We start from the raw sequence: 13,042 nt of genomic DNA on the forward strand, positions 1-13,042 counted from the left end.
CAGAGCCCTTATGTAACTGGAGTTTTTGGGTCGTATATTTATAGACTTTCAGAGCCAGGGAAGGCCTTAGGGATTAGTCCAGTCCAGTTCTTTCCTTCTAGAGTAAGGAAAAGCACAGAAAAGAGAAGTGACAGACTGAGGTCACACAGATAGAGACGCAGCTGGGATGAGAACCCAGGCTTCTTGACTGTGATTCTTCGGGCTGATCTTGCTTTTGGTTGCATGATTTCTAAATGGAAATTACTCTGGCAATGAATGAAGATTTTTAATTTTTTATAAAGTTTATTGGTTTCGAGAGACAGAGAGAACATGCACATGGGAGAGGCAGAGACAGAGGGAGAGAGAGAGAGAGAGAGATCCCAATCAGGCTCTGTGCACTGTCAGCACAGAGCCTGGCACGGGGCTCGATCTCACATCATGACCTGAGCCGAAGTCAAGAATCAGATGTTTAACCAACTGAGCCACCCAGGAGCCCCTCGAGTGAAACATTTTAAGCCTGATTTCTTTTACTGTACAAAGGGGAAGAGAAAGAAACCTAGCACATTGTAGGTGCTCAGTAAATGGGTTGGTTGGCTTTGGATGCTATAGAATAATTTCCTTGCTGCCACTTAACAAGGTTAGATTAACCTTGAATTCGTTTCAGTGTCTATTCTCTTCAATGATCAAAGGTGGTTAGGGATTTGAATCTCACCCCACTGTCCCATTGCAAAGTTGACTATGGGTCAGCGGTTATAATGTGATGTTCATTGGTTTGAAGGGAAGACTCTGGTTTAGGATGGAAACTTCCGGAGGCTGGGGGGGCATCTTCTTTGAAGGACAGACACTGTCAGCACCTGAGGCTATACAGCCTTGCCTGTGAGCTGGGACAGAGCACATACACCTATTTGACATACATGATTAAAGCAGACATACAAAGACTCTCATTGCATATTAGCCACGTGGCCTCAGAGTTCTGAATTTGCTTATCATTATGTTTGCAAACCATATTTTTGATCAAAATCTTCAGCGAAAACAAAACAAAATCTTCCAATGCATTCCGTGTGCTTCCAGACATCATCCTGATGACTCACAGCACTGTCACCCCATGACATGTATAGATCATGTTCTGCAGGCATGTCTCATGCTCCATGGAAACTCCCGCGCAGCATAAGCAGACTGTGCTGGGGGCTTTCTCGTCAGACCCTCACAGACCAGGGCTTACAGCTTTCTGCAGTGCCAGTGACACACTAGGAAGGAATGATAGAAAACTCATCACCGGGGTCTTCCCATAGCACAGGACACGTTGCCCACTCAGATGCCCATGCCACCTCCCACCACTGCCAGCCACCATTCCAAGGCGAGCCATCCCTCTGCAGTCTCAGCTGTTGGGAGTGCCCCCAGGGCAGGGCCCCCTAACTGCCTAGTCATTCCTTTAGTTTTGCCAAGCACTTCCCATGTGGGAGGCACTCTAGTAGGCCCCGAAGCCACAGGAATGACCAAATATGGAAGTGATCCCTTCACATGTGCTACACACAGTCCCTGAAATCATGATTGGGTCATAGAATCAGTTACTCATGCAAACCTGCTGCAGGGATTTAACTCACTGGTGTGTTATAACAGAGCAAAGGGGCTTGGGTCAGAATCTGTGCTTTAGGTCCGAGGACCTGGAGGGCTTCATTAAATCAATGAGTTCTGCATCAGATTCTTTTCAAGGAGCTAACTTGGCCACCTGGGTAAGCTTATCGGGAGCCAGGCAGCACCTCGTCTCCCGGGGAAGGGGTTTGGGAAACTGTCAGCATGTGGCCATGGTGAGAAGGTTCTGGGCTGTGGGAAGGTTGCTGCAGAGTTGTGGGCATCCTCGCTGCCTGGAAACTCAACACGTGGTCTGGTGGTCTTACCCCATAGCTAAAGCTATTGGCAGATGACAGTGGCCTACCTGGGGACCCCTCGGTCTCCCTCACCCTTGGTGCTGAGGCCTGAAAAGGCAGATTGGCCTGCTTTCAAGACTCTCCCACAACCTCCCATCCCTGGAACCCTTTCGGTCCATGAGTACCCATTTCACCTCTAAACCAAAAAGGCCCAACAAATCTTCTATCAAATACCCAGGAGGAAATCCAACTTGGGTTATCAGGAAGAATCTGCCTCTGCTAACTCAACAGAGGCTGCTGTTGCAAAGGCAGTTGGAGGGTCCTGTGTGGGCGGAGCCCGCTTCAGCACAACTCAGAGGCAATGGGGAAGAATCTGTCCCTGCATGGTCCTCTGTGGCCAGGCGTTGCGCACTACAAGTATCATGGAAGTGCTTCCCATGGTCCAAAGACCACAGAATTCCTGCTACATGCTGCTACGTACACTAAGGTCATAACCAGCCACCACATAATATAATTAGCTGGTTTCCTAAAATACCACAAAGTCTCTGTGGGCTCCGTGTGTGCCAGCATCGGTATGGCACGTGGTCATCTCAGAACGAACGCGGTGCATCTAATCAATTCCTTAACTCCCCTTTTCGTCTCTGTCTCCACAGCACTCACACGGTGGCTTTCGCAAAGAAGGGTCCCCAAAGTGCTAGTGATGGACGCTAAAGACTAGGCTCTTCTGGACGTTTACCCATCACCCTCATCTTCAAGGGAAAAAATTAAATCTGTGGCTGACAGCTGTGCACCAAAGAGCCCTCTTTCCTCTAAGGAAGGCCAGCTACAAACTTCATTTCTTGCTCTTTTCCAGCAAGTTCAAGGGCGTGCCTCAACGGCACAAGGAAGGCAGCGAGGACCCAAGGCTGCCCAGTGGACAGACAGCCTGGCATCCCGCTCTCCTCTCTGCATGGGCCGCCTCTGCCCGGCCTCCCCCCAACGGAGTGGGTGCTCGAGGGGCCTCATACCAGCCTGGTGAACTGGTCCACGCAGGCGTTGCGGATCTTCTCCGGGGTGGCGGGGCTGTTTAGCTGGAAAAGCTTCTTTGTCTTACAATCCGGGTTCCCAGCTCGAGCTGCACGGATGGCATCCTTGATGGCGAAGAAGATGGAGGCTGCCAGGAAGAGGGGCGGTTCGCCGACAGCCTGGGCGGACAGAGCGCAGGACAGGGAGTCAGGCAACAGGACCCCAGCCTCTGTGCCAGGAGGGCTGGAGATGCCAGGAACCCCAGCCAGCCCCAGCGGGCCACGGCCAGCAAGGCAGGAAGGCTGCTCATAATTCTTCAGGGCTGAGAACAATCAATCTGGTAAATGACTCAACCTCCATGGCGTTCTCAACTCTTACTGTGTCACTTTTCTCTGATGACACCATGCAAAGAAAATGCACCATTCAAAGCTGTTTTAAATAATTACATTTTATGGACAAAGTGTCTGACCTGAATTTGGACCCTTTCCTCGCAGTTATAAGGCTGGGGGAATCCTCTACCTGCAACTCTGACACCCACATTTACAGGCACCTTAATTATACTTGTAGGCACCCTAATTATACTTACAATGTCATCTGGAATCTAGACATCACGACCAATAGGAATTAAACATTTACTAGCAGAGTTGGTTTTGTTCCCCCAAAGCACTGACCAGAAATTCCATGTATCAAAAGCACTAGAGATGCTTATTAAAAATGCATGTTGCAGGGTCCTACTCCAGCCCTCCTGAATCAAATTTCTAGGGACAGGTCTCACCAAAATGTATTTTTTTCATGAGCCTGCAGTGATCCCAAGGCATACTAAAGCGTGAGAGTCGATGGCGAGATCAAAAAGTGTCCCAGACCCAACCACGGTGAAGTAAATCATGAAAGGAACAAATGGGTATGTTTCACTGGTTACAAGTGATTATGTGTTTTCCTTCTTTGATTAGGACTGTATCAATCAGCTTATGGGATTTTCAACCATTTTTCATAATTACTGGGGACCGGGAGGAAATAAGGGATGACTCTAATCCTTGAGACGTGCAGATCAAGTTTCAAGTCAGGTGCCAGCCACTGAAGGAGGCACAAGGGATTGCACAGAAGTATTGCCCCATCTGCAGTGAATGTGCTATTTTTAAGGGATAACAGGGAGGGGTGTGTACCTGTGGGGTCCTCTTTAGGACCAAGCTCAAGATGCACACCTGAGACATAGATGTCGGTCAGGACTTGACCTACAGGACTGGATTAAAGGAATCTCTCCGAGTGCACCCAAAGGAGCTGGCTTTGACCACACAGAGCTGGTGTCATCCCAGTTTTCTTTTTCCCAGGCAGGGACTGCCCATCGCTCCACCATCCTCGCCAAAACTCGTGTCAAGCACCCTGGCCTCTTCCAGACAAGCCCCCTGCAGACCCACGCGGTAGGTGGGTCTTACCCCCATGTCCTCCCACAGTGCAGACCCAGGGCAACAGTACCTTGGACGCATAGATGGCCTTCTTGTTGGGACAGTCACGGAGCAGCGACACCCTGAACTCACTGGGGATGCTGCCAAACGCAGGGATCTTGTAGGTGCTGGGGCCACGGGTGTGCAGGCTCCCCTCCGGGGAGTAGTGCAGCTCCTCCAGGGTGAACAGGCCAAGGCCCTGGACAAACGCCCCTTCTACCTGCAGGCCAGACAGAGACCATGGCCACTCTGCCTACCACTCCCCAAGGACAGATACCGCTTCCCACAATAGGCGCCAAGCCCCACGGGGAGTGGGCGTGGAAAGAAGCTGAAAACAGCCCTCTGCAGACAGCCCAGCTGGCTCCTGCCCGGCCTGGGATCAGCTATCTGGGCCTTCGCCAGGCAGTGGTGTAGGCAGAGCGAAGGCATTAGCACTGAAGGTTGGCCAAGTCCATGACCACCCTGGTCACCCATGTGCCTTACCTGTCCAATATCAATGGCAGGGTTCAGACTGGTGCCGACATCCATGACAATGTCTGTGCGGAGGTTCTAAAGTGGATGGCAAAATACAAATAGTGTGAGAAGAAAGGAATGTGCAGAATGATAGATGGGGCGCAGTGACCCTTAAATTATTGTGTCAACCCAGATAGGACTTTCAGAAGCAGCGTGCCCCGGGCATGCTCAGGCAGGGTGATCCTATCCCTGTCAGTCTGCACTGGCATGGTCAATGCTGAAGTTTGAGTCTGTGGCCACTAGGCAGGGGAAGGGAGTGGCCACACTCTCTGGGCGATCAGAAGGAACTGTGCACACACACACAGGCACACACACCCATGAGCAGGAAGGCTGGTTCCCAGGCTCCTGGGACTCGGAACCTGAGTCTGGATAGATAGTGTAAGGAAGGGGACACCAAACTACATTCCACGGGCTGATTCTAGTCTGTGCCCTGTTTTTGTAGGACCTGTGAGCTAATTATGGTGTTTACATTTTCTTAAGATTTTGGAATGTTTTATTTATTTCTGAGAGAGAGAGAGACAGAGTACGATCAGGGCAGGGGTAGAGAGAGAGAGAGACACAGAGTCTGAAGCAGGCTCCAGGCTCTGAGCTATTAGCACAGAGCCGAATGTGGGGTCCAAATCCATCAACCATGACATCATGACCTCAGCCGAAGCCTGACGCTTAACCCACTGAGCCACCCAGGTGCCCCAATGGTGTTTATGGTATTAGATAACTGACAAAATTAAGAATATGTCGCGGCATGTGAAACCTATGTGAAATTCACATTCAGTGTGCACAAATTACATTGTATTGGAACACAGCCATGCCCATTTGTTTGCATACATCTCTGGCTGTTCTTGTGCTACAGTTATGGAATTGAGTAGTTGAGGCAGAGTCTTAGTGGCCCAGAAAGCCTCAAATATTTACTCTCTGGTCCTTCATCGGAAGTTTGCCAGGCTGTGACATCACACATTATTCTCCCAGCCAGAAAGTGTGTCTCTATTGGTTCTTGATGTTTGCAACTCACTTGTTTCTCTTCTCTTTCCCCTAACTTAGTACTAAGATTTTACAAACTTCTTACTTTATGATCCCCTGTTAAGCAGTCGATTTCCACTTCAGAGCAAGCCACCCCATAGCTGAAGTAGTGGAAGGGATTCCCAGAGTTTGTCTCAAAGCTGTAGCCAAGGTTGGGTGTTCTGGAGGAGAAAACAGAAAACACTGCATATGTATTAAGATTAACATGCCCCCCCCACCTACACACACACACACACACACACACACACACACACACATTGTCCCACAAAATCCTAAGACTCCACAGGTTTTACTTATTCATTCAGCTGCCCTTCAAATGAGTCCACATGTTTTTAATATTTTGGACCTGTTAATGAAACCCAGGTATTCCAGAGTTTCTTGCCTCATGTCTGCTAGGATCTGCCAATGGCCCTTATGTGACGCCTTCTGTACAGCCCAGGGGTGTATAGTATCCGTGTGCCCGCCTCTATGTGGTAGAAGCAGGTGACACATTTGCCCAAGTTCACGAAGGACACGAAAACCACACCCAAAGGAAGTGTTGGATTAGAGTTCAAGCTCTCAGAACCAAAGCCCCTGCCTGTGCCACCTCCTGGGCTGCTCACCTTTCTCCAGGGGAGAGTTAAGGTCAGCATCTCATGTCAGCCTGGGTGTACCTTTAACCCCTTGCCTGCATTTCTCCTTGGCTACTGGCCCCTTCTCGGTGTCAACAAATGATTCGGGGAAAGTGCTATTCATAAAAGCAGATGCTCTCTTCTACGTTTTTCTTCTTTGATCCTGAGTATCTTATACAATTCCAAGTTCACACGAGCCACACGTGTGTACGTGCATATTCTCCCACCTGGAATTCACAGTACTCTGCCTCTCCGTTTTTCTACGCATGACACAGAAATAACCTGAGCTGAAGGGATCGGAATCTGCATGAAAACAAAACCAACTCGGAGCTGAGGGAAAAGGCTTCTCCCAGGAGAACCCACCACCTCCTTTGACCTCTGAGGTCATCATCTTCACCTGGGTGTTCCTGTATCCTACCCAGTCTTACCAACTCTGACAACGGAACGAGAACATCCGAGAACATCTGCTCTAATCTCTGCCTATGCAGGTCAAATGTCACATAACCCAAGGAGCACTGGCAAAACGTGACTTTGCCTAAAATGCATACTGAACTATTTTTCCAAACCCACTGATCTGTGAAAGAAAGGTCCTAATTAAATTCTCCAGAGAAGGGGCGCCTGGGTGGCTTGGTCGGTTAAGCGTCTGACTTCGGCTCAGGTCATGATCTCACGGTCCGTGAGTTCAAGCCCCGTGTCAGGGTCTGTGCTGACAGCTCAGAGCCTGGAGCCTGTTTCAGATTCTGTGTCTCCCTCTCTCTCTGCCCCTCCCCTGTTCATGCTCTGTCTCTCTCTGTCTCAAAAATAAACGTTAAAAAAAAAAAATTTAAATAAATAAATAAATAAATAAATTCTCCAGAGAAAACTAGAACATTATGGGAGATAGCAAATTGGATCGCATCTTCTTCCAGCCTTTACATCAGCTGGGCGGGGTCTCTAGCTCTTCGTACTGCTACTGGAGTTCAAAGTAGCAGAAGGCGTGGGCTCTTTTCCAAGTCCCACGTCAAGTTCCCCTGAACTCTGCACTTTGTAACGAGACCACGTGTTCTAAATCTTCCTCTCTTTCTGTCCCAGGAAGGCCTCTGTAAAGAAAGCCAACGCACACAGCAGAGTAACTAACACACAAGGGTAACGCCACACAGCAGACAGCCCTGGGTCTAGGGGAATGCCGAGGGAGGGATGGTCCCACCACGTCGTAAATGAGGAAAAGGGCTCAGAGAGAATCCCTCATTTCTCCAAATGGAATGGTACACTTTAAGACCAGAACTAGAACACAGGTCTTCTCTTAATGGCAGCTCATGCTTTTGCCTCCTTGGCCCATAGGTTGGCAATGCCAGGTATTTCAGAGCATCTTTCAATTGAAATTGGCACAAGTCCACTGAAGCGTCTCGGTGGGACTGCTCTCTCCTGACCAAAGGCTGAGAGCATTTGGTGCGGGAGGGGACTTCAGAGGCTAGGATGACCACAGTTTGTGAGGTGGGTGACAGCAGCACTGTCCTTACTTATAAAACCCAGTAGCAGACAAGCTCACTGCGTCCAGGTAGGCAGCTGTGACCTGAAGAGAGGAAAGAGACAACAGGAAGGGCTTAGCATGGGTGCCAGAATCCCTGACCCAGCACTAAGATTTCATGAGCTTCCCCTCCTCCTCCGGAAGCTGACCAACTATTTGTACCGGTGGTCCTCGCTTCCACACCCTGCCTCACATTCTCACTGCACTGGGTGACCGCACTGTGCTCTCACCTGCACTAGGTCCCTGCCATTGGAAGCCTCGGGGGCTACAGTAGTCTCTTAACTGGTCTTCCCCCATCACGTAGCCTCCCCATGCTGCCAGGTAGCCCAACCCAACCACAGTGAGCATCTTAACATACCATACTGCCTACATCACTCCCCTACTCGACAACTTTGGCTGACTCCCCATTGTCCATAGAGCAAATGCTTCACATTAAGGACCCCAATCCTCTCTCTGGCTTTATGTTGTCCACGTGTCATCGCCATGCCAGCCAAACTCATGTATTTTAGTCCCTCCATGTTCCCACACCTCTGCACCTCCATTCGTGTGGTTCCTGCATTGTATCTGTCCCGATCCTTTTCTCCCCTCAATGACCAGCTCAAGTTTGCCTCTCCGGGTCTCCACGCTAAAATCCAAACTACCAAAATCAACCTACATTCATGGGGTATATGTGTGCGGTATCTGTGAGTGTGGAAGGGAAGTAGAGGTCACGTGCGGCACAATAAGGCGAGTGGGTCTGAGAAAAATAGCTTATTTTCTTTGAGTCTATGGAGGGAGACTAGTACAATCTGAGGTGGGTCAGGTGTGGGCTCATTTTCTATGTTCCCACTGTGCTCACTTTCCCACCCCAACTCTACTCTGGGAGATAGTAAAGCAGGGCTGCCACTGAGATGTCTGCTTGTTGGAAGAGATGAAGCCCCCCGCCTGACCCCAGAGAGAGACTTCCTTACCGCTTCCCTCTGAGGGTTCCCGACACACAGGCACCAAACCAGAAACCAGAGAACTGGACTCATTCTTGTGATGAGAAGAGTGGCTTGCCTGCCACTTGTAAAAAACCACAGGAAGGATATAAACTCTTGGGAAACGTCTTTTTCCCCACTCCTTCACAGATGGAGCCTCAATGGACCCAGACTCCAGAGCTGAGGAAGGGGAAGTGCTGTGAAGCAGCCCTCAGAGAGCAGGTTTGAAGAAAACCAGACTCCTCAAGCCTCAGGACAAGCGGGGTATGGAACCAGGCCCGAGTCAGGCACCTTCAGCGGTCACCCTACCTTCTCAGGCTCAGGGCAGCCAAACCCCCAGTCGCCATGGGGTTGTCAAGATCCTGGCTCAGAAGTTTTCCTCCAGTGCCTTCCCTCCACTATGAAAACCCTAGAGAAAGGGGCCCAGCAAGGTGGAGCATTTACTTGTGCTGTGGAACCCTATGGAACACTCACCTTCTGTGCCTCTGGGACTAGATCGTGACCTATTCCTGCTGCGGCAGGGACAGAGAACCTGCCTTTAATTTCTCTCCTCTTCAAAAGCACGTTGGATCAGCTCAGACTTACCCAGTCTTCCCAGGAGCCACTGGGATTCTTTTTCTTGAAGGGTTCCAGCCTTTTCAGAATGGTCTGACAAGCTTCCTAAGAACACATGCCCACACACCAGACATATCAGTCTTCCGTATTTCCTGGCCCAGGCAAAACCCCAAGGGCTTCAGCAAGGCTACCTCCAAGTAATGCTGTGCCCAAGGTGCCACTCAAATAGTCTTGCCACCCTCTTAAGAATGACTGTGTGGCTTCCACTCCCAGGACCCTGCCACAGGAACTGGCATTGGCCCTTGCTGGGAGCACACCCGGTTCTTAGGCTACAGAAGATGAAATATTTGAGGGAACCCAAAGGAAGTGACTTCTCCCATCAAACTCCTCTGTTAATTACAGCCTCTATGTGGAAAGAGAAGTGAGTTGGTCCGACCCGGCCAGCTGCAAAATCGAATTCCAATTTCAGTCCATGGTCTTGTGGCCAGTTCTAACACTGGGGAGGATGTCTTTCCAGAACGCCCCCTGGGACCCTCCAAGTCTCCTCCCCATTCTACACTCATCCTTCTTGACTTTGACAGAAGTGATTGTGGCTTTTAGGTCTCTCTTTCAACATGGTGTTGGGAGGAACAGCATTCTCTTGGATAAGACAGCCAAAGGCATGGCCACAGCCAAAGAGCCTATAAGGACCATTCCAGCTTCCACCCCAGGGAGCGCTCTGGGCCCAAAGCCCTTGACTGGCCCTCAGCTCTGCTGGCTCCCCAGGCTCCTTACATAGACGGCCTGTCCGTTGAGGTCAGTGCTGACGGAGGCTGCTGTGGGAGACGTGTTAGGCACGGTGTTCGTGCTTGTCTCACTGATGTAAATCTTAGAGGTGGGGATTTTCAGTGCTCTGCTGGCCACCTGAGAAAAGAGACAACATCACTTTCTCAGGGAGGGCTTGGCATGGGGCTTGGCTGCCTTCTCCCCAAGACCGTTTAAGGTTCACCATTACAGGCAATATAATAATTTTATAAGCCATAAGCCCACTGAGACTGGGATGTTCTTATATCTGTCTCAATTGGAAGCAAAACTTTATGGAGTGATTTTGCTACAAAAAAAAAATTCATAAACCTAATGGTGAGTAGTTAATCTTTCTAAAGCTAACCTTGGCTTTTTAAAAAATCTACTCTGGCCAGTCCATGAGCTAAGCAGGTGTTCCAACTCTACTCCAGTTCCAATGTCCTAGCTCCTCTGTGTGGGGGAAGCCTTTATACACATAGCACAGCCTCTTACACAGTGTTAGGGAAGGTCACCAAAAATATGTGACCAACCAGGGGGCTCCTCGGGGCTCAGTTGGTTAAGCGTCTGACTCCTGGTTTCAGCACAGGTCATGATCTCACAGTTCATGAGTTCAAGCCCCGAGTCAGGCTCTGCACACTGACAGTGCAGAACTCTCTCTCCCTCTCTCTTAGTCCCTCCCCTGCTCATGCTCTATCTCTCTCAAAATAAATAAATAACCTTTTTTTTTTAAATGTGACCACCAGTTGACCCATGAGCTGGACTCAAAGGATCAGAGGCTCCTCACCACTTCCCCTGTCCTTGGAATGTGGGTTCTGCTTGCCTTTCTGGCTCTTGGATGCTGCTTCTAGGACACAGCCTGGAGATGATGATGTGGGATTGAGAACACCTGCACAGTACCTTGGCTAAACCCAGTTGAGGCCTCTCTCCCTACAAACTTTTAAGATTTGGTGGGCGGGGTTAGGGATCCTTTGTCTTGCTGCCACCCAAGGCAAGCCTCTCATGTAAGTTCCCTTTGCATCTTAAAACTGTGACCTGCCAACCTGGGCCTCTTTTTTCTGTCTGCCTCTGCCCTATGAGTCCAGGTGCCAGTTTCAGATTACTCCCAAGAAGCTCCCGAGCAACTTGTAAACCAACACAACCCCACGGCCCTAGAATGTGGGTAATGAAAGTGACCTGAGTGGTCACCCGGCCAACTGCATTGCACAGAGGAAGACACAGAGGCCGAGAGGGGAGAAGACTTGCCTGAGGTCACACGAAAATGGGCAGCAGAGCCGGGACTGACCACAGCTGAGGCCGGCTTCTGCTTCTCAGGTGTGCCGCCGCTCACTTGCTTATAGCATCCTCCCTCACATGGACGCCATGATGTCGGAGAGGACCCCCCCCCCCCCCTTGCAGGCTGCTCACCTGGACCATCTTGGTGTGAAGGCCTTGGCCCATCTCAGTGCCTCCATGGGTCAGCAGCACAGAGCCATCTGTATACACGTGAACCAGGGCTCCTCCCTACAGGAAGAGAAGGATTCCAAACACAAAATTGGGTCAATCCTAACTCAGCCAGATGCTTGGGGCCAATATTTCTGGAGCCCAGGAGAAAGAAAACCGGAAGCAGCATTTTGGATTACAGCCTCAGACTCAAATTAAAGCACCGTGAATCTTGTGATTTAATCATGTAGCCCTTCAACAGTTCCCGAAAAATTTCCACTCTCTCTCTTTCTGTGTGTCTTCCACAGAGGGAAGGAGGTTAAATGTCTTTGTGCTCATTCTTAGATGAAGCCATAGGATCAGAAAGGCAGAGTGGCTGTCTGTAGCCCTTCAGTCAGGAAGAAGGAGACCTGAGAGTTGACCCCAGATCTCTGAGTCCTGTGCTGCCCTCACTGACCTGTGACGTCCTGGACAAATAGGGATATGCAAGTTCAAGTCCATTTAAACAGCAGAGAGCCCCTCCACTCTGCTCTGGCACCAGCCACAACGGCCTTTCCCATGTGATAGTGCAGACAGGGAGGGAAATGGGGCCCCAGCCCAGTGGAGAGGCACAAAATTATACAAGGCAATTACCTGATTCAGAAAAGGAACAGAGAAGCTTATTCCAAACTTGGTAGGAATTATGGACAACCCTCTCTTCTTCCAACAATTCTCCCTGGAGAAAAAAAGGAAGATTCTCATAGAACATTTTCTATCATGGTTGTGTCAGCTCAGATGTAGTTTCATTCAACATCTTTGTAAAGTTGGAATAAGGCATCCTTGGAGCAGCCCACATGGTACTTATCATAACTGAGTCGTGCTCCAGTTGGGTAAACCAAATGAAAAAGGGGTGGGATTGTGTTCTTCAGCTGCGCTGAAGGAGGACCCATCCCTGAGGGTCTGCACTTGAAAGTATCAAAACTTCCTCCCAGAGTGGAGCTCAAACAGAGTCAGGGTGCTGTGACTGTACCAGGGAAGACAGTCACTTATGACACTCACTGATGATAGTGGTTAACACCTTCTCTGTGCTTTCTGTTTGGTTTTCTGGGTAACTTAGTGAGGAAAGAGGGCCGGTGTAATTACCCCCATTTTACAGATGTTGAAAATGGGGCCTAAGAAAATGGAGTGACTGTAAGGTCACAGTGATAGATTCATGTTAGAGGCCGCTGCATCACTGTGGTGTTCTTAGTCCTTGGCTGGTGTGCCCCAACAGCAGATGAGTGTAAAGGTGAACCATATCGATGGGCTATGATAGTGAGTGAACGCTGTATATGCCCATCTGACCCCAGGCTGAACAAATCATTTGAGTATCTTAAAGAGATGGCTGGGAGTGGGTCAGCAAACT

General features: G+C 49.8%; 1 protein-coding gene across 2 annotated transcripts in view; it reads right to left on the bottom strand.

Moving 5' to 3' along the window:
- Positions 1-805: 805 nt before the first annotated feature.
- The window catches only part of LOC131484586 (xanthine dehydrogenase/oxidase-like), a 58,314-nt gene continuing 46,077 nt past the window's right edge, over positions 806-13,042 (bottom strand). For both annotated transcript variants that reach the window (XM_058682965.1, XM_058682964.1), the window contains exons 27-36: positions 12,292-12,373; positions 11,644-11,739; positions 10,231-10,359; positions 9,487-9,561; positions 7,935-7,987; positions 5,871-5,985; positions 4,778-4,843; positions 4,326-4,514; positions 2,855-3,031; positions 806-1,226 (exon numbers count right to left, since the gene is read on the bottom strand). In XM_058682965.1, coding sequence (XP_058538948.1) covers positions 1,176-1,226; positions 2,855-3,031; positions 4,326-4,514; positions 4,778-4,843; positions 5,871-5,985; positions 7,935-7,987; positions 9,487-9,561; positions 10,231-10,359; positions 11,644-11,739; positions 12,292-12,373 — 1,033 coding nt within the window. In that variant the 3' untranslated portion in view covers positions 806-1,175. The remainder of the gene's footprint in view (positions 1,227-2,854; positions 3,032-4,325; positions 4,515-4,777; positions 4,844-5,870; positions 5,986-7,934; positions 7,988-9,486; positions 9,562-10,230; positions 10,360-11,643; positions 11,740-12,291; positions 12,374-13,042) is intronic.

This window comes from Neofelis nebulosa, chromosome 9 (genome assembly GCF_028018385.1).
Source record: "Neofelis nebulosa isolate mNeoNeb1 chromosome 9, mNeoNeb1.pri, whole genome shotgun sequence".
Lineage (NCBI taxonomy): Eukaryota > Metazoa > Chordata > Mammalia > Carnivora > Felidae > Neofelis > Neofelis nebulosa.